The following is a 20,154-nucleotide window of genomic DNA, read 5'->3' on the forward strand; positions in this document are numbered from 1 at the left end:
TTTTCTGTCCACTATATAGTGGGAAGCTGCTTTAAGAGCTGTCCTTATTATCATTGGTATGTATGAATAAACATCATGGGCCAGTATCAATATGTACTGTACCCTTAAAGCAATAGGAATTTGGTCTGTCATTATAGGTCTCACCACTATTGCCATTAGAAATCAACTTACCAAGTGGGAATCAATAAACAAACATAGAATGTGCCATATTGAATATTCTGCTAAAGAGGTATGTATCGCTATACCATACCAATTTAATCTTGGAACTATATGGTAATATCATATATGAATAGTAATATGTCCGCTAGAACCATCTAGCTTATAAAAGAATAATATGATCAGCACTAATATTATTTTTATATAGAATTAGTATATATAGTTGCACCATCTATTAAATAGGTTGATTTAAATGTTTCAATGTCAGATGGTATTTCGCTTAACTAATGGGATTCCTCTAACTCCTCCTCTTCGATTATATATCTCCTCCTTCTGCATGTTATTGTATGAGTATAACTTATATCATAATTTTACAGATGTTTCATATGGTGTAATCGGGTTCGATACCACTTTTTAAGTGTTTTTACCTACCTATTGAAGACACATTAAGTTACTTGTCCATACTGTGATTTTTGGTATGTATGCATTCTAATTAGAATTGATATGAACATATTACTGATCATTGAGTAGATCTATTGATGTAATGTTTGTATGTATCTTCTGTTTAGATTGTAAATTAAATACCCCTGATGAAGTCTGTAAGACGAAACGCGTTGGGTTAAGACAGCGATTTTGTCATTTCTTCAAGGAAGATCAATTGTATACTCACATATGAGTGAATTGAATTGTTACCAACATCATTATATGTATGGAACATGTATTGTCATTTTTTGATTTAATGTGATACAGTTCATATCATACTGTGTTTTATTTAAAAATAAATAAGTCTATGTTTTAGGACTATTTTATTATATGTGTTTAATTTGTTGACATACCGATTAAAATCACTAGCTCCCTGGGGAAACACTCTTTTTCTGTTCATAACCATTATACCCCATCTAACAGGGGGTATTTTCCCTAAGGTGCAGCTCCATATAGTATCAGCGCGAGACAGGTCTTATATATATTCTTTATAATATATATATATATATATATATATATATATATACACATACACACAGATAGCGGTGTAGGGATCTGCACTCAGAGTGGGGGCTGCAGGAATACTTGCTGCGGTGCCTTCTGTGATCCTTTGGCAGATCCAATGTAATAGAGAAGAAATCAGCGGCACTCTGAAGTCCCTGAAGACGGGGCTTGTTCCCCGAAACGCCGTAGGACTGGAATAGAATTTTCTACACAGCATAATTCCGACTGCAGAGTGCCGCTGATTTCTTCTCTATTATATATATATATATATATATATATATATATATATATATATATATATATATATATATATACACTGAACGGTGACCTGGCACTCCTCTAAAGAGCTGCATTATTAACTCCATATTGTAGAGTCCTGAGTGCCACCCTCTTCAAATCAGCTATTAATATATATATATATACATACATACATACATACATACACACACACACACACACGCACATTTAAATATGTACACATATATAGTATGTTACTTTACTACACATATATACACAGTATATATATTTATATACACATATATAATGCAAGTGGTACTTTTGTCAGGTGACAAAAGTGGCACACATTAAAGGGCACTGAAACATTGCCGCACCTATGCCGTTTTAAAGTTGTCTGTTTAGTCGCCAGGAGTGCGGCACACTTGCATTATATATTGATTGTTTTACGCGGACATGCAGCGCCATTTGACATTATACTGGGAGAGCAGGAGCATGATGTTGGACACCAATTTAGGATTTTTTTCTTTTGTTTTCTTTTCAAGTGTAACATGCCCCCACATGTTGGCCATGCCTCCAATTAAGTACAGGGGTGGGGGGCACCGAAACATATCCATGCTCCGGGCACCATGGCACCTAGCTACACCTCTGGACACAGCCAGTGACCCGCTATTGTCGCAGCGTTCCGTCCGCAGACCGGAACGCATCTGCCGTTATATTATTTTATAAACAACAAATCATTTTTCTTGACACAAAGGAAGAGTAGGAGGAGCTGAATGGAGCCGTTGCTGAAGGAAACATTGTTTATGCATTTGTTTATTTTCAACCAATTAGCGTTCAGATTATTCCAATATCCTATCTACTTCTCTATAGTTTATTTTACACATACTCCTTTCCTTACAGGGCTGTAATAAGGTGATAACACTTTCTATATGTCACCAGTTTTCAACACTTGTTGAATTGCCTCCATGTGACCAGCAGCTCATTTGCATAACGCATCACAACAGCCACGCGTGTCACAAACGTGTCACAATGCCACTGTAAGCAGGGAAGCCTATAAATACAACCTGCTGGCCCAGCTGCTGCTCAACCCTTAATGGGACAGTGAAGGAGACAGACCGTATCTATCTGATTGCTTTCCGCAGTCAGAGCCACCGCAGTCTGAATCCAAAACTTGATTCTTGCAGATATTTTGTTTGCAGGTTTCGCAGATAGAGAAGAAGATCTTGAATAAGAATGTGGAACGGTTTCCCATTCTCGTGCTGCCGCAAGGCAAGCCTACCGGATGAAGAGTCATCAACTGGGGCCCATCGCCCTGCTGTCCAGGACAGCGTGACCGGAAGATCTGGTGAGAGACGATCGCTCCTCTGGTGCTTTAGACGCCTTATGACCAAACGGAGACAACCCAAAGCTGGCCAAACCGATGTCACCCACCTCGTCAGTGACAGCCTAAAGAGTTCCCTGTCGTGCGTTGACTTAACAAACTTCACCCAGGCCACAGATAATACTTTTGGGAAGAGATCTGCGTCTCCAAAATGCCAGATGGTGCGGGCAACCACCAGCGAGCTCCTGAGCAATCTTGGGGAGTTCATATGCCGGAGATGTGACAAGATGAAGAATCTGTCACCAACAAACATCATTTCATGGATGACATATATAGACAAGCTTCTCACTGGATGGGAACAGCCAGTAGGCTTTCTTACCCCAGGCAATGTCGTCTTTCTATACATGCTCTGCCGAGAAGTCATTTCATCAGAGCTGGACAACGAGCAAGAACTACAGGCACATATGTCAACATGCCTGTACCTGGCTTTCACATACATGGGCAGTGAGACCACCTACCCACTGAGGCCTTTCCTGGTCGAAAGCTCAAAGGAGGCCTTCTGGAGCCGTTGCCTCTCTGTGATTAACCAGATGAGCTCAAAGATGCTGCGCATCAATGCCGACCTTGAATATTTCACCGAGGTCTTTAATGATCTCAGAGCTGAGGGTGGACAGGAGAACACAAATATGGCTTAAACATCATGTCCATCCAAGCTGTCCGAATATGGATGACGTCACCTTGGCCTATATCACCTGACTTTAAACCAGCTATGGAAGAGAAGTCATTGCCAGAACAACGTCTCCTGCTATCTTGCTATCAGCTCCAGGCTCTGCACCATACACCACAAGCTCCATCATCAGCTCCAGGCTGTGCGCCATAGACAGCCTGTGCTCCACACAAAGCAAGATCTCCCACCAATCCAGCCTATGTGACCTTCATAGCCGGTCCCAAGCCCAGGTAAATGGGAAGGGGTGGTTTCCGTGGCGAATGAACCATAACACCCAGCTAAAAAGTGTGGAGAAGTGAGCCAGTGGAGAAGTTGTCCATGGCAACCAATTAGCTGCTACGTATGATTTTATAGAATGCACTTTATAAATATTATCACAACACTGACTGGTTGCCCCGGGCAACTTCCCCACTGGCTCACTTTTCCACACTTTTCATTGCTTCATGAGTAGACCCCTTAGTTCTTCTTATTAGTTCTTCTGATTTAAAGCTGCACTGCCACCTAGGGAACATTTCTCCTATAGCAGTAATGCGCCCTGGTACAGCCCTGCTGCCCCAGCACGTGACACCAAGACGTCACAGAAGAGGGAGGTAGGACCACGAGCACTGGCCATGCCCTAAGGATGCACTGGTAGGCTCTCCAGCCTGCAAGGAGCGTTCCAGGTACCCTGCAAGCCAAATACAGGTGCCTCCTCTGCCTTGTATCCTGGCAGAATTGGTCGCTCACCCCTAGTTATGGCACTGCCTGGCCCTCCCCCTAGCTGTAGCACTGAGGCTTGCTCAAAACAGCTATCTTCCTGTGGCCCTGACGCTTCTCTAATTCATGTCAGCTAAGCTTAGGTGTCTGCGGAGGGGGTGTGACGTGAGTGAGAAGACCAATAATCATAAACCATAATTCCACCCACAAAACCCAGTTGTCACCCCAGGGAGGAACCCCGGGAATAACAGCTGCACGTACCAGCCCCATGGGCTCCAGCTGGGGTTACACTACCTTAGGAGAAATAGTTTCCTAAGTGGTATTAGATGGATTCCAGAGAATAATAGTATCAAGGGGGTAAATTTACTAAGATGGGAGTTCTATTTAAGATGGGATGTTGCCCATAGCAACCAATCAGATTCTACTTCTCATTTATCTAGCACCTTCTAGAAGATAATACCTGTAATCTGATTGGTTGCTATGGGCAATATCCCATCTTAAATAGAACTCCCATCTTAGTAAATTTGCCCCAATGTCTATAAGACTAACCAGAGGTATCCAGTAAATGTAAATAGGAACGCAGACGTGAGTCAGAGAAATAGGCTACTCTCCTTTTGGGGGAGATTTATCAAAGTTTGGAGAGGGATAAAGTACCAGCTAACCAGCTCCTAACCATCATTTTTCCAACACAGCCTGTAACATGGCAGTTAGGTGCTGGTTGTCTGGTACATGGAGGTCTATTTACTAACCCTTGGAGAGAGAAAGTGGACGGAGATAAAGTACTAACCAATCAGCTCCTAACTGCCATGTCACATGCAGTGTTTGAAAAATGACAGTTAGGAGCTGATTGGCTGAGACTTTATCTCCGTCCAAGGCTTAGTAAATAGACCCCCCTCTCCAAGCTTTGAAAAATCTTCCCTTTTATCGTCACTGTGCAGCAATCAACATAATTAATCAACGTCACTGAAATTCCCCATCAAACAAAGTGTTGGCCTTTTCTTTTCAGTTATTCAGAGATTGTATATGCTAAAATTCTGCATTTAGTCAAAGTTGTTTACCATGATTACGCCGCACGATTACGATTTGAGCATTTGCTGTACCCGTACCTGCTGTGTCTCATTACTTGACTTGTGCACAGAGTCCAGTGGAGCAGAGTCCTGCAGGGGGCGCTCCTCAGGATCTTGAGAAAGACTTGGCCCAGCGCCAACCAGCCAGACATCTCCTCTCCTATTGGTCGGTTGAGGTCCGCTCATTGGGATGATCCCGTGATACTACAACAACAATACACAACAGGTTAGACACAATGGGGGATATTTTTTTGCAGAAGCAGACAATATTCTGCGTCATGTCTGAGAATGCATCCTTAGATATATCGGTTCATGGGCTGACTCTACTGTGTCAGCAACAGGGGCTGTATAATTAACATACTGCATTTCAGTGCATTTACAGAAGGAACATTTTATGGGGCTCTCTGAATGATTTCTAAAGCTGCAAACACATTTATTTTCTGCAAATATGTCAGATGTGGGCACCAAAACTGTTGGATTTTACTTTTCCGTGTCACTTCTAATATACTAACCTATTGATTCTTATATACAATATAATCATAATAGTGCAGGGATATGGAGATTTCCATGCGGATCTTTATAGCCTGCCACATACCTGTATAGGGGGCTATGTAATAGGGTATGAATTTACAGAAGCGGTGCGATTCCAGCGATCTGGGCTGACGATTTAAAGCGCCAATAATTTAAATGGCAAGATCCAACTTTCTCTTTTTCGTTAAATCTGCAGCAATCGCACTGCTTCTGACGTCTCGGACTCTATTAAATGACTCCCATGCACACACATACTGTTTTTTTTTTTTTTATACAGTATCGCGATTTTTAAATAAACGATCGGTAGCTGATTTAGAGATATACATAAATGCATTTGCATGACGTAGCCTGTTGGTGACCGCACTATTGCACCTTGGCCCCACTTGCATCCATATTTACAGTTGCACATATCTTGCACCTTTAGAGGCTGATAAGAGGTGACAACGTGGATATTAGGGGGGTCATTCCGAGTTGATTGCTCGCTAGCTAGTTAAAGCAGCCGTGCAAACGCTATGCCGCCGCCCACTGGGGAGGGTATTTTAGCTTAGCAGAAGTGCGAACGCATGTGCAGCCGAGCTCTGCAAAAACAGTTTGTGCGGTTTCAGAGTAGCTCTGAACCTACTCAGCGTTTGCGATCACTTCAGCCTATTTGTGTCCGGATTTGACGTCACACACCCGCCCAGCGAACGCCCTGCCACGCCTGCGTTTTTGCAGACACGCCTGCGTTTTTGCAAACACTCCCTGAAAACGGTCAGTTGACACCCAGAAACGCCCCCTTCCTGTCAATCTTTTTGCGGCCGTCAGTGCGAAGAAAAACTTAGCTAGAACCTGAGCACAACCACAAAGAGCTTTGAACCCGTATGTCGCGTGTGCGCATTGCGGGGCATACGCATGCGCATAAATGCCATTTTTTCACCTGATCGCTGTGCTGCGAAAATCGTCAGCGAGCGATCAACTCGGAATGACCCCCTAGGTGATAATGCAGCTCTACGATGTGTGCAAATCCAAAACGCAGAGGTAGAAACGCAAGTGTGCGGTGGCATCTTTGCATTATAGAGCTGCTGTAGAGGAATATACAATGTAACATGCACACATAGGTAAATGCCTCGTACATGGAGTTTGCGAGCTTCTGTTTCAGCCATCGTTTGAGTTGTTGCAAAATATATAGTTGAAAAAAAGAAAGAAAAAACAGACGTTGGCAACTAGCTAAATGCAGAAAGAAATTATCTCTAAAAGCTTCATCATCTTTAATATTGAATTATAGGAGACCTAAATATGCTTTTTACCACTCCCCTCAATAAGGGTCTTAATCTCATCACAGAACTCGTGTCATCTTCATCAGGCTGCTCTAATTAAATAGCCAACCGAGGCCCAAGCACTCTTAAGACAGAATGTCAACTGCGAGCTCAATTTATTTTAACCACTTACCAAACCTGAAGCAGCGTAATTAGATAATTAGATTTGTGCAATAATCCATATAAGTTTTTCATTTGCTGGGAAGAACACTATCAATTAGGAATGAGTTATACCTTCTCATTTATTCCTAGAGTTATTAATGCTTTTTTTTTTCTTCCTTTTTTTCTTTTAAGAAAGTTAAATGAACGTACGAGAACGCTGCTTCCAGGGAGATGTAGCTGTTGCCCTGGGCGACGTGAGGGTAGCTCGCTGCCGGAGTCCGGGCCGTAATGATAAAGATGGCTTCTGGAATGCTCGGATGCACGCGTGTTGGGCAGGAGGATCTGGGTGATCTTTGGAGATGAAATTCCAGCGTCGTAGGAAGATTTCTCCCTGTCATTGCTGAGGTGCTGCCTTGCGGGGCTGCCGACGTGTCCTGCGTGTAAGGACACCTCTCTTGTGTTCACATTTCGGGCTCTGCATTGACCTTGGGAAAAATACAAATGTTATTGTTTCATGCATCAAATTACAGGCTTTGTGTCATTCTGGGGCAACTCGAGCCCAGGCTTCGGCCTACAATTAGTGTTAGTGCATAGGGACCTGACAATTTCTATATTTCCCACAAAATACCCCTTTTTAGCTCTGTGTCCCAGCCTCGAGTGTCAGGTTCCCCCAGAACACACCTATCCAGTTGTCCACAGTGACTGGTGTCTTTCAGCAGTGACCATGATTCATGCTGACATGTCAACCATGGACAATGAATATTAGGGAGACCCTTGCGCGCAAAACAGACAGCAGCAAAATATGAAAATATGGTAATGGTCAGAGAGATCAGAGCGTAATTTATCTAATGTGATATGTAATATATTGAAATTTAATTTTTTAGATAATCAAATATAGTGCAGCCACATCTTATTAGTATTCACTGTCCAGAATATCCTACTGATCCATATACAATATAGGGAGCACTCTAGGGACCTCTGTACTACAATACAGGGAGCACTCTAGGGACCTCTGTACTACATAGAGAGCATCCTACTGACATACTTACTATGTGCTACATAGAGAGCATCCTACTGACATATATACAATGCACGGAGCATTCTATTGGCCTCTACATCAAACTTAGAGCTTCCTACTGATCTATATACAATTCAGGGAGCCCTCTAGTGACCTCAGTATCAAAAAGAATTCCACTGACCTATGTGCAATGCATGGAGCACTCTAGTGACCTCTACATCATACAGAGAGCATCCTACTGACCCTTATACAATACAATGCAATTGGGAGGCTCCTGGCACTCACTGGATACTCTGTTTGGATGAAGTAGGATTTCCCGACAGTCAGGATCCCGGCTATCGAAATACTGACGCTGGAATCCAAACAGTCAAAATCCTGACATTGAGCGCGGCGATGCCCACAAAGCCACGCCCCCTTTCTATAGGCCACGCCCCTTTGTGTCCTTTTTTTTTTACAAGGTGCCGATGTTCGGAGGTATGTGTACAGAGAGCATTCTAGTGACACTTATACAATACAGAACACATTCTAGTGACTGGTATACGATGCAGAGGGCATTCTAGTGGCACTTATACAATACAGAACACATTCTAGTGACTGGTATATGATGCAGAGGGCATTCTAGTGACACTTAGACAATACAGAACACATTCTAGTGACTGGTATACGATGCAGAGGGCATTCTAGTTACACACAATACAGAACACATTCTAGTGACTGGTATACAATACAAGAAGCATTCTAGTGACACATAGAATACAGAACACATTCTTGTGACTGATATACAATACACGGAGCATTCCAGTGGCTGGTATACAATACAAAACACATTCTAGTGACTGGTATACGATACAGAGAGCATTCTAGTGACACTTATACAATACAGAACACATTCTAGTGACTGATATACGATACAGAAAGTATTCTAGAGATAATGGCACAATAGAGAGAGCATCCTAATAGCACAGTCAAGTATTAGGACACAAGGCATCAGATTGTGGATTAGAGGGCTTGCAAAATCAGATCAAGGGGCCCACTGCAGGATGGCAGTAATTATAGATTAGGAAATCCACACATCATTCTCCAAATAGACAATCATATACAGATTAGACATGTTTCTCCGTGTTTTTTACACAGAGGGCTATAAAGTGAGTTTCTCTACGTAGACCTGGATTACAAGGAAACTATAATGTATACAAAACAGCATAATGATTAACCAGACCCACAAAGTGGATCATATACATATATATTCTTTAGTGGTTGCTGGTTCCATTCCTATTTATCAGTTTGTTACTGCCCTAGATATGGTAAATACTGAGGTTCTGCAGCCAGAATTTAGCTTTCCAGTCTCCTGCGTCTTTCAGTTTGGTAAGAAGCTCAGCCTGTATAAAATAGCAAGCGACAGCATATGCAATACATTGGGGCAAGTGTATTAAACCTGGAGAAGTGATAAAGAAGTGATAATTGCACGGTAATAACGCACCAGCCAATCAGCTCCAATATGTAAATTGAAAGTCAGGATCTGATTGGCTGGTACATTATCACCTTCCACTTATTATATAACTTCTCCAGGTTAATACTTCTGCCCCACTGTGTTCTTATGTACCAGTGAAGGCCACTATATCCTACTGTTTCCTTAAACTAATGACAAAAGCAATGAGCTTCCTACTATAATACATATTATTAGATTTATAGTTTCGAACAGGACCAACATAGGACACATAGTTATACTGCATGTCCACCGGGTGTCACTCTTGAACAAGACTATGGCTTATCATTGATTCCGGCACAGGATATCTGTATCTCAGCTCCTTTCCGCAGGGCGCCTCTGTTTACACTTACGCTATGGTTTGAATTATATCGTGTTTAGCATATCAAAAGCAGCAGGTGATTTTAATCCCTTTAAACCCAAACACGTAAAATGTAGACCATTCAGCACGTCACTTACAAAGGAAACAACAGGCCTGGGATGAGTTAGGGTGCGATGTACCCTGAGGAGGGGCGACAGAACGGCGCAGGAAATAGGACTCACGTCAGGTAACAAATAAATGTGGGGGCTTTTTCTGCTTTTAATTTTTTTCTCTCTTTCATTTTTATTACAGACATCAAAGAGTTACAGTAAAATGTACACATTCGAGGCTAAATTAATACATAGACAAATACACCTTCTTCTGACATATTGCCTGTGATATTCGTAGGGACAGGAGCAGTGTCGGTCTGGGGCATAAAGGGCCCACCAGGGTAATGTAGTGGTAGGGGCCTGTGTTTAGGGGTGTGGCCAGTCTCCAGAGGGGGTGTGGTCAGCTGCCATAGATGCTAGGCTATCCATTAGAGAGTGCATGGTCTGGACCTCTTGATAAATATATATAGTAAATACGACTAATGCAGGTACATTATGATAATGTACCAGGTTAATAACAATAATACACTGTAGAGAATACACCATGGAGGTCATTCCGAGTTGTTCGCTCGCAAGCGGATTTTAGCAGATTTGCTCATGCTAAGCCGCCGCCTACTGGGAGTGAATCTTAGCATCTTAAAATTGCGAACGATGTATTCGCAATATTGCGATTACACACCTCGTAGCAGTTTCTGAGTAGCTTCAGACTTACTCGGCATCTGCGATCATTTCAGTGCTTGTCGTTCCTTGTTTGACGTCACAAACACACCCAGCGTTCGCCCAGACACTCCTCCGTTTCTCCGGCCACTCCTGCGTTTTTTCCGGAAACGGTAGCGTTTTTCCCCACACGCCCATAAAACGGCCTGTTTCCGCCCAGCAACACCCATTTCCTGTCAATCACATTACGATCGCCAGAACGATGAAAAAGCCGTGAGTAAAATTACTAAGTGCATAGCAAATTTACTTGGCGCAGTCGCAGTGCGAACATTGCACATGCGCATTAAGCGGAAAATCGCTGCGATGCGAAGATTTTTACCGAGCGAACAACTCGGAATGAGGGCCCATAGTCCTGTGCAGTATAAGGTAACATATGTATACTTTACCATTCAAATGCACAGTCTGGAACCTGATCCCCATAGGTGGAGGGTGTGGTCCCAGGCAGTGGTGCCCAGCGGGGGTTTCCCCTGAGCCCCCCCAACCCTGGATAGGAGGGCCGTGTCTTAAGGGGTCAGAATAATGGATCCCGTTCTGGTCTATAACTACAGTATGAGGTGCTCTTGGTCATTAATCTGTAGGACGTTCTGTAAATATAAGTAACTGATAATCTCTAAAGACGCTCAGGAAGAGACTTTTTGGGATGAAATACATTTATACAGTAGCTTCGTGCATCCAGATCTTTAGGTCTATTCATGAAGCAGTGAAAAGAGTGGAGAAGTGAGCCAGTGGAGAAGTTGGCACATGGCAACCAATCAGTGTTGTGGTAACATTTATAAAATGCATTCTATAAAATGACACGTGGCAGCTGATTGGTTGCCAAGGACAACTTCTCCACTCTTTTCACTGCTTCATGGTTAAACCCCTTATACTGTTCATCAATTGATTTACTTGTACATTTATGCGGAGAAGGAGAATCGTGGTATAAGGGGCTGATGTTGGTTTAATACTGCGCCAATGTGTATGCTGTGTCTTCAGTGATTTTCCACTGTGCACAACCATATTTGTGTGAGTTTGCGAGTTTTGCCTGCAAGTGCCTGGAAGGCTGGAATGGGGAGGGGCCAACCCAAGTACAGTAAGGTCATGTTTGCGCAATTGCGAACGACGTGGACTGGGAGATAGAATCGTATACATCTTGGTAAGCCGCATTATTTGCTGGTGGACACGGCAGGTGCGAATACCAGGTGATGACTGCGACAGACACCTGCGCTGGTGAGCCACTTATGATTGGCTGTTTGGCAATGCTCAGGGTAGAACAACTTTACTGGTTTTAGGCGGATGACAGGAGGAAAAAGCATTTTCACCGCGTTATCCTGCAATGTTGTACTTTTGGTAATGACCTGTCTCATATCCAGGTGGAGGAGAGACGTTTCCTGAATTCAACCACTACCAGCATTATAAACTATAATAATATTCATAATCATCACTGATCTAATGAGAAAAAAAACAACGTAAAAGCAGGAAATTAATTGTTCCACAGGCCTAACCAAAAATGGAGCCCGGGTTTCTCCAAGCATCAAGCAATGGCAGCTCAGAGTTCTTCTGATTGGCTGATAAGATGGACTAGCGCACATTTATTAAACAACGTTTTCTGTTAATTGATTCAGATCAAAACCTTTTACCTCCCTCCAAATCCATCCTCACCTCCTCTTGGATCCATGATTTCCACCGTGGCCTCGCTGTTCCTTCCCAGTACCGCATTCTTCGGCGTCTTCAGTAATATTTTAAGGAATTCGTTATTTTCTTCCAAACCGTCATTCTTCAAGTAAATATTCCAGAGTTTTGTGGATACACATAAAAGTGTTGGGGTAGAATAGAGAATGAAATATGAATATTCTGCCATTAGCTATATTGGGTTTTGGTATGTTATCCTGGTCGTCAGGATGCCGGCAGTCACATGACAGAGGGGGTATCCCGACGTCAGAGGGGGTAAGTATTTTTACTCCCCCCCCCCCCCCCCCAAACTTTCCTACCCTAACCCTCCAGAGGTGGCGCCATCTGACCGCCGGGCTTCTCGTCCATCGGGATGGGTGTGGGATGATAGATAGACAGTGTCTAGTAGACAGTACAAAAGGCCGACAGGGTCAAAGGTCGACATGAAAAAAGGGTAGATAGTACAAAAGGTCGATAGGGTCAAAAGGTCGACATGAAAATTGTTGACAAAAAAAGGTAGACACCATGTTTTTTGCATTTTTGTGGTTTGTGTGGATAGTTTTGTCATCTGGGACCCCCAACTGTAGAAAGGCATCCCGTCTCCACAAGGTTTATAACCAACTCTATGCCGACATGGATAGAGAAGGTATAAAATAGTCCAAAAACATGGTGTCTATCTTTTTTATGTAGACCATTTTCATGTCGATCTTTTGACCCTGTCGACCTAATGTCTGTTAACATATGGTGTCTATCTATTGATTGTCTATCTGTCAACCGGATACCCATCGGGATGCTAAATGCACCCCGCTACAGTGGCAAACGCAGGATTTAGCGAGGGGGGTTTCCGTGGGTGGGTGGGTGTGTATGTATATGCGCAGGTATGTGTAATAAATATATATATATATATATATATATATATATATAGATATATATATATATATATATATATATATATATATATAGATATATACACACACACAAACATACATATATATGTACGGAGGCAGGACGGCACTCATTGAGACTGGTAAACCATAGAAAATCAGCACAGGACGCTGAAGCTGTTTGTCAACGTTTCACAGTTAGACTCCTTTAAAAGAGTCTAACTCTGAAACGTTGACGTACAGCTACAGCGTTCTGTGCTGATTTTCTATGGTTTACTAGTCTCTATGAGTGCCATCCTGCTTCCGTACATTTTATCTGATTCTGACGTGCCATTCATCATTTGCAGATAGATAGATAGATAGAGAGATATATATATATATATATATATATATATATATATATTTGTGTGGGCGTCTGGCACTCTGGATGATAAAAAGCAAAGATGCCAGGGTGGCCTCCTGAAATTAATATATCTGGTAATCCTCCTTGGGTCCTGTGATAGGACCTCTATTGGAAGAAAAATAGGTGGCACTCCAAGGACTTAAATAAAGTCAAACTGTATTAAGAAAAAAATATTTCATGGATCAAAAAACAACGTTTCAAGGCTCTACAGCCTTTCCATCAGGTTATGCATTATAGGTGAGGTGAAAAAAAAAAACAGAGGTATTTTGTTTATTGATCTCACCTATAATGCATAACCAGATGAAAAGGCCAAAGAGCCTTGAAACGTTGTTTTTTGCATCATGAAATGTATTTTTTGAATACAGTTTGACTTTATTTAAGTCCCTGGAGTGCCGCCTATTTTTCTTCAATAGAGGTCTTATCACAGGACCTAAGGAGGATTACCGGTTTTATATATATATATATATATATATATATATATATATATATATATATATATATATTTTTTTTTTTTTTTTTCACAAACTCACACATGTAAACACACATACATACACACATACATACATACCATACTTGCCTACCTGACCCTCTCCATGAGGGAGAAAATGCTCTGTTCCTGGACTTTCCTGGTAATGTATGATTGTCATCACCTGTGGTGAGCTAGTTAATTGATAAGAAAGGTGTTTCACCACAGGTGATGGCAATCATACATTACCAGGAAAGTCCAGGAACAGAGCATTTTCTCCCTCATGGAGAGGGTCAGGTAGGCAAGCATGATACATACATGCATTCATATCATACAAAAACACACTTAAACAATGATTTCAAACTTACTTACAGAGGGGCGGCCACGGCAGCGTGAGGCAGAGTGAGTGGGAGGGAGCTGCTGTGGCTGAGCATGCGCAGCCAGCAGCTCCCCCGGCACCCGGGACATTCTCTAAGCAGAGAGCTGCATAGCTCTCTGCTCTTGCTGCAGCTCCGTCCGCGATCGCGATTTTTGCTTTTGTTGAGACGGAGACAGCTGTGTCTCCGTCTCAAAACATTTTTTGGGGTTATCAGGGGGGGTTTCCAGGTACTCGGAACCCCCCCCCCCCCCCTGTGTGCGCCACTGCGCGCTATATCCATATGTGCTTTATGTATACCTCCAGTGCACTGATTCTGCGTTACAGTCTCTTATAGGATCTACAGTATGAGTGACTCAGCAGTGTAGAGTTTCCCGGCCTTTCTGATGTTATGTCACAGCTACTGTCACGCTCATATTATACTAGAGCAATACATGAAACCACAAACATGTTTTATTTTAATGAAATACTGTATAGTTAACTTACCTACCACCCCCACCTCAAACATCACCAGGGAAAGTCACAAGAGTGCAGATCCAATGGGAATAGGAATATAGAAATGTAGGCTATCATTTCATTATGTACCAGTGAGGCATGAGGCACAAAGTGGCTGATCTGTGTGTGGACAACAGCTGCACCATAACTTGGCTTGCAGGGTGCCTGGTACAGCAAACTAGACAGCCGCCAATGCGTCCTTAGTATGCGCGGGTGAACTCGGCTTCTTCCTGGTCCCGGCGGCCCCCTGTCCCCTCATCATTGTTCAGCTGTGGCTCTGACCGGTATAAAGTTCTCACACGGAGGGCAGGGCAACTGACTTGTGGTCGGTCCCCACCAAAAATTGTGCTCTCATGCATCCACACCTACACACACCTCACATCCCGCTCCCACAGTACTTCCCCTGAGGTTAACTTACCTCAGCCCATCGTGCTCTGTCTCTGGAGTCTGGAATCTAACTGCTGTACCCAGGGGCGCATCAAGAGAGGAGGAGGCCTGTGTGCAGTCTCCATCCGGACCCACTACTCTCTAGCCGACAGCACTAGGGTCACTAGGAGACCCTAGCGATGTCCCAGAGTTTAATGCCGGTGCCATTTTCCCGGTGATTTCTGTGCGTGACTCTGCATGGTAAGTAATGAAAACATAGGTGCAGGGTGTGTGGTGTGAGCCGCCCTGGCCCCCGGGGATCTGTGTGCATTGCACCCATTATAATGCCTAATTCAGGCACACTGGGGGGGATGCCCAGCACAGGGCTAGTCTGCTCCACGTCAGGCACGTGCCCCCCTTCCCGTAGAAGTGCAAAAGCATCACACAGCAGCAATGCTTTTGCTCTTCAGGCCAGCGAAGCTTTTGCGTGCTGGCCGGGAGCTACGTGTTGCTGCCCAGGTCGCAGCGGCTGCGTGTGACATCACGCAGCAGCTGCGGCCCGCCCCCCGAACGGTCCAGCGTTGCCTGCGCTGACCGGACCATGCCCACAAAACAGCAACCAAACGCCGCTGTGCCACCCAGCGAACGCCTCTGCCTGTCAATCAGGCAGAGGCGATCGCTAGGCAACGACAGCCGCCAGCGGATGCGCACTTCTAACCTGATCGCTGCACTGCGATGAACTACAGCGAGCGATCAGGTCAGAATGACCCCCATAGATACACCAGTTTCTGTACATCATCCCATATTGCTCTGTCTCCAGAGTCCGGAATCTGACCGCTGTACCTCACACATACTGCTCTGTCTCCAGAGTCCGGAATCTGACCGCTGTACCTCACCCATACTGCTCTCTCTCCAGAGTCCGGAATCTGACCGCTGTACCTCACCCATACTGCTCTGTCTCCAGAGTCCGGAATCTGACCGCTGTACCTCACCCATACTGCTCTCTCTCCAGAGTCCGGAATCCGACATCTGACCGCAGTACCTCACCCATACTGCTCTCTCTCCAGAGTCCGGAATCTGACATCTGACCGCTGTACCTCACCCATACTGCTCTGTCTCCAGAGTCCGGAATCTGACATCTGACCGCTGTACCTCAGCCATACTGCTCTGTCTCCAGAGTCCGGAATCTGACCGCTGTACCTCACCCATACTGCTCTCTCTCCAGAGTCCGGAATCTGACCGCTGTACCTCACCCATACTGCTCTGTCTCCAGAGTCCGGAATCTGACCGCTGTACCTCACCCATACTGCTCTGTCTCCAGAGTCCGGAATCTGACCGCTGTACCTCACCCATACTGCTCTCTCTCCAGAGTCCGGAATCCGACATCTGACCGCTGTACCTCACCCATACTGCTCTCTCTCCAGAGTCCGGAATCTGACATCTGACCGCTGTACCTCACCCATACTGCTCTCTCTCCAGAGTCCGGAATCTGACATCTGACCGCTGTACCTCACCCATACTGCTCTGTCTCCAGAGTCCGGAATCTGACATCTGACCGCTGTACCTCAGCCATACTGCTCTGTCTCCAGAGTCCGGAATCTGACCGCTGTACTTCACCCATACTACTCTGACTCCAGAGTCCGGAATCTGACCGCTGTACCTCACCCATACTGCAGTGTCTCCAGAGTCCGGAATCTGACCGCTGTACCTCACCCATACAGCAATGTCTCCAGAGTCCGGAATCTGACCGCTGTACCTCACCCATACTGCAGTGTCTCCAGAGTCCGGAATCTGACCGCTGTACCTCACCCATACTGCTCTCTCTCCAGAGTCCGGAATCCGACATCTGACCGCTGTACCTCACCCATACTGCTCTCTCTCCAGAGTCCGGAATCTGACATCTGACCGCTGTACCTCACCCATACTGCTCTCTCTCCAGAGTCCGGAATCTGACCGCTGTACTTCACCCATACTACTCTGACTCCAGAGTCCGGAATCTGACATCGGACCACTGTACCTCACCCATACTGCTCTATCTCCAGAGTCCGGAATCTGACCGTTGTACCTCACCCATACTGCTCTGTCTCCAGAGTCCGGAATCTGACCGCTGTACCTCACCCATACTGCTCTGTCTCCAGAGTCCGGAACCTGACCGCTGTACCTCACCCATACTGCTCTGTCTCCAGAGTCCGGAATCTGACCGCTGTACCTCACCCATACTGCAGTGTCTCCAGAGTCCGGAATCTGACCGCTGTACCTCACCCATACTGCTCTGTCTCCAGAGTCCGGAATCTGACCGCTGTACCTCACCCATACTGCAATGTCTCCAGAGTCCGGAATCTGACGGCTGTACCTCACCCATACTGCTCTGTCTCCAGAGTCCAGAATCTGACCACTGTACCTCACCCATACTGCTCTGTCTCCAGAGTCCGGAATCTGACCACTTTACCTCACCCATACTGCTCTGTCTCCAGAGTCCGGAATCTGACCGCTGTACTCCACCCATACTGCTCTGTCTCCAGAGTCCGGTATCTGACATCTGACCACTGTACCTCACCCATACTGCTCTGTCTCCAGAGTCCGGAATCTGACCACTGTACCTCACCCATACTGCTCTGTCTCCAGAGTCCGGAATCTGACCGCTGTACCTCACCCATACTGCTCTGTCTCCAGAGTCCAGAATCTGACCACTGTACCTCACCCATACTGCTCTGTCTCCAGAGTCCGGAATCTGACCACTTTACCTCACCCATACTGCTCTGTCTCCAGAGTCCGGAATCTGACCGCTGTACTCCACCCATACTGCTCTGTCTCCAGAGTCCGGTATCTGACATCTGACCACTGTACCTCACCCATACTGCTCTGTCTCCAGAGTCCGGAATCTGACCACTTTACCTCACCCATACTGCTCTGTCTCCAGAGTCCGGAATCTGACCGCTGTACCTCACCCATACTGCTTTGTCTCCAGAGTCCGCAATCTGACCACTTTACCTCACCCATACTGCTCTGTCTCCAGAGTCCGGAATCTGACCGCTGTACCTCACCCATACTGCTCTGTCTCCAGAGTCCGGAATCTGACCACTGTACCTCACCCATACTGCTCTGTCTCCAGAGTCCGGAATCTGACCGCTGTACCTCACCCATACTGCTCTGTCTCCAGAGTCCGGAATCTGACCGCTGTACTTCACCCATACTACTCTGACTCCAGAGTCCGGAATCTGACCGCTGTACCTCACCCATACTGCTCTGTCTCCAGAGTCCGGAATCTGACCGCTGTACCTCACCCATACTGCTCTGTCTCCAGAGTCCGGAATCTGACCGCTGTACCTCACCCATACTGCTCTGTCTCCAGAGTCCGGAATCTGACCGCTGTACCTCACCCATACTGCTCTGTCTCCAGAGTCCGGAACCTGACCGCTGTACCTCACCCATACTGCTCTGTCTCCAGAGTTCGCAATCTGACCGCTGTACCTCACCCATACTGCTCTGTCTCCAGAGTACAGAATCTGACATCTGACCACTGTACCTCACCCATACTGCTCTGTCTCCAGAGTCCGGAATCTGACCACTTTACCTCACCCATACTGCTCTGTCTCCAGAGTCCGGAACCTGACCGCTGTACCTCACCCATACTGCTCTGTCTCCAGAGTTCGCAATCTGACCGCTGTACCTCACCCATACTGCTCTGTCTCCAGAGTACAGAATCTGACATCTGACCACTGTACCTCACCCATACTGCTCTGTCTCCAGAGTCCGGAATCTGACCACTTTACCTCACCCATACTGCTCTGTCTCCAGAGTCCGGAATCTGACCGCTGTACTCCACCCATACTGCTCTGTCTCCAGAGTCCGGAATCTGACCACTGTACCTCACCCATACTGCTCTGTCTCCAGAGTCCGGAATCTGACCGCTGTACCTCACCCATACTGCTCTGTCTCCAGAGTCCAGAATCTGACATCTGACCACTGTACCTCACCCATACTGCTCTGTCTCCAGAGTCCAGAATCTGACATCTGACCACTGTACCTCACCCATACTGCTCTGTCTCCAGAGTCCGGAATCTGACCACTTTACCTCACCCATACTGCTCTGTCTCTAGAGTCCGGAATCTGACCACTTTACCTCACCCATACTGCTCTGTCTCCAGAGTCCAGAATCTGACATCTGACCACTGTACCTCACCCATACTGCTCTGTCTCCAGAGTCCGGAATCTGACCGCTGTACCTCACCCATACTGCTCTGTCTCCAGAGTCCGGAATCTGACCGCTGTACTCCACCCATACTGCTCTGTCTCCAGAGTCCGGTATCTGACATCTGACCACTGTACTTCACCCATACTGCTCTGTCTCCAGAGTCCGGAATCTGACCACTGTACCTCACCCATACTGCTCTGTCTCCAGAGTCCGGAATCTGACCGCTGTACCTCACCCATACTGCTCTGTCTCCAGAGTCTGGAATCTGAACGCTGTACTTCACCCATACTACTCTGACTCCAGAGTCCGGAATCTGACATCTGACCACTGTACCTCACCCATACTGCTCTGTCTCCAGAGTCCGGAACATGACCACTGTACCTCACCCATACTGCTCTGTCTCCAGAGTCCAGAATCTGACCGCTGTACATCACCCACACTGCTCTGTCTCCAGAGTCCGGAATCTGACCGCTGTACCTCACATATACTGCTCTGTCTCCAGAGTCCGGAATCTGACCCGCTGTACCTAACCCATACTGCTCTGTCTCCAGAGTCCGGAATCTGACCG

The 20,154-nt window shown here is 45.7% G+C and overlaps 2 protein-coding genes across 3 annotated transcripts in view; one reads left to right on the forward strand and one right to left on the reverse strand.

Annotated features, from left to right (window-relative positions):
* LOC135029485 (uncharacterized) overlaps window positions 1-20,154 on the reverse strand; it is a 134,021-nt gene that overhangs the window by 15,160 nt on the left and 98,707 nt on the right. Inside the window, exons 9-10 of the mRNA XM_063953855.1 lie at window positions 7,252-7,604; window positions 5,231-5,395 (exon numbers count right to left, since the gene is read on the reverse strand). Coding sequence (XP_063809925.1) covers window positions 5,231-5,395; window positions 7,252-7,604 — 518 coding nt within the window. The remainder of the gene's footprint in view (window positions 1-5,230; window positions 5,396-7,251; window positions 7,605-20,154) is intronic.
* Window positions 2,347-7,879, forward strand: LOC135029484 (cyclin-dependent kinase 5 activator 1-like). 2 transcript variants are annotated; one of them, XM_063953853.1, is made up of 3 exons: window positions 2,347-3,658; window positions 5,263-5,417; window positions 7,312-7,879. In XM_063953853.1, the coding sequence occupies exon 1, from the start codon at window positions 2,614-2,616 to the stop codon at window positions 3,394-3,396; it is 783 nt and encodes a 260-aa protein (XP_063809923.1). In that variant the 5' UTR covers window positions 2,347-2,613; the 3' UTR covers window positions 3,397-3,658; window positions 5,263-5,417; window positions 7,312-7,879. The 2 variants fall into 2 exon arrangements, with proteins under 2 accessions (XP_063809923.1, XP_063809924.1); XM_063953854.1 differs by lacking the exon at window positions 5,263-5,417.

Source organism: Pseudophryne corroboree, unplaced genomic scaffold (genome assembly GCF_028390025.1).
Source record: "Pseudophryne corroboree isolate aPseCor3 unplaced genomic scaffold, aPseCor3.hap2 scaffold_488, whole genome shotgun sequence".
NCBI classification, from domain to species: Eukaryota; Metazoa; Chordata; class Amphibia; order Anura; family Myobatrachidae; genus Pseudophryne; species Pseudophryne corroboree.

Coding starts and splice junctions, on each gene's coding strand:
- LOC135029484 (XM_063953853.1), top strand. CDS start 2,614: ATGTGGAACGGTTTCCCATTCTCGTGCTGCCGCAAGGCAAGCCTACCG.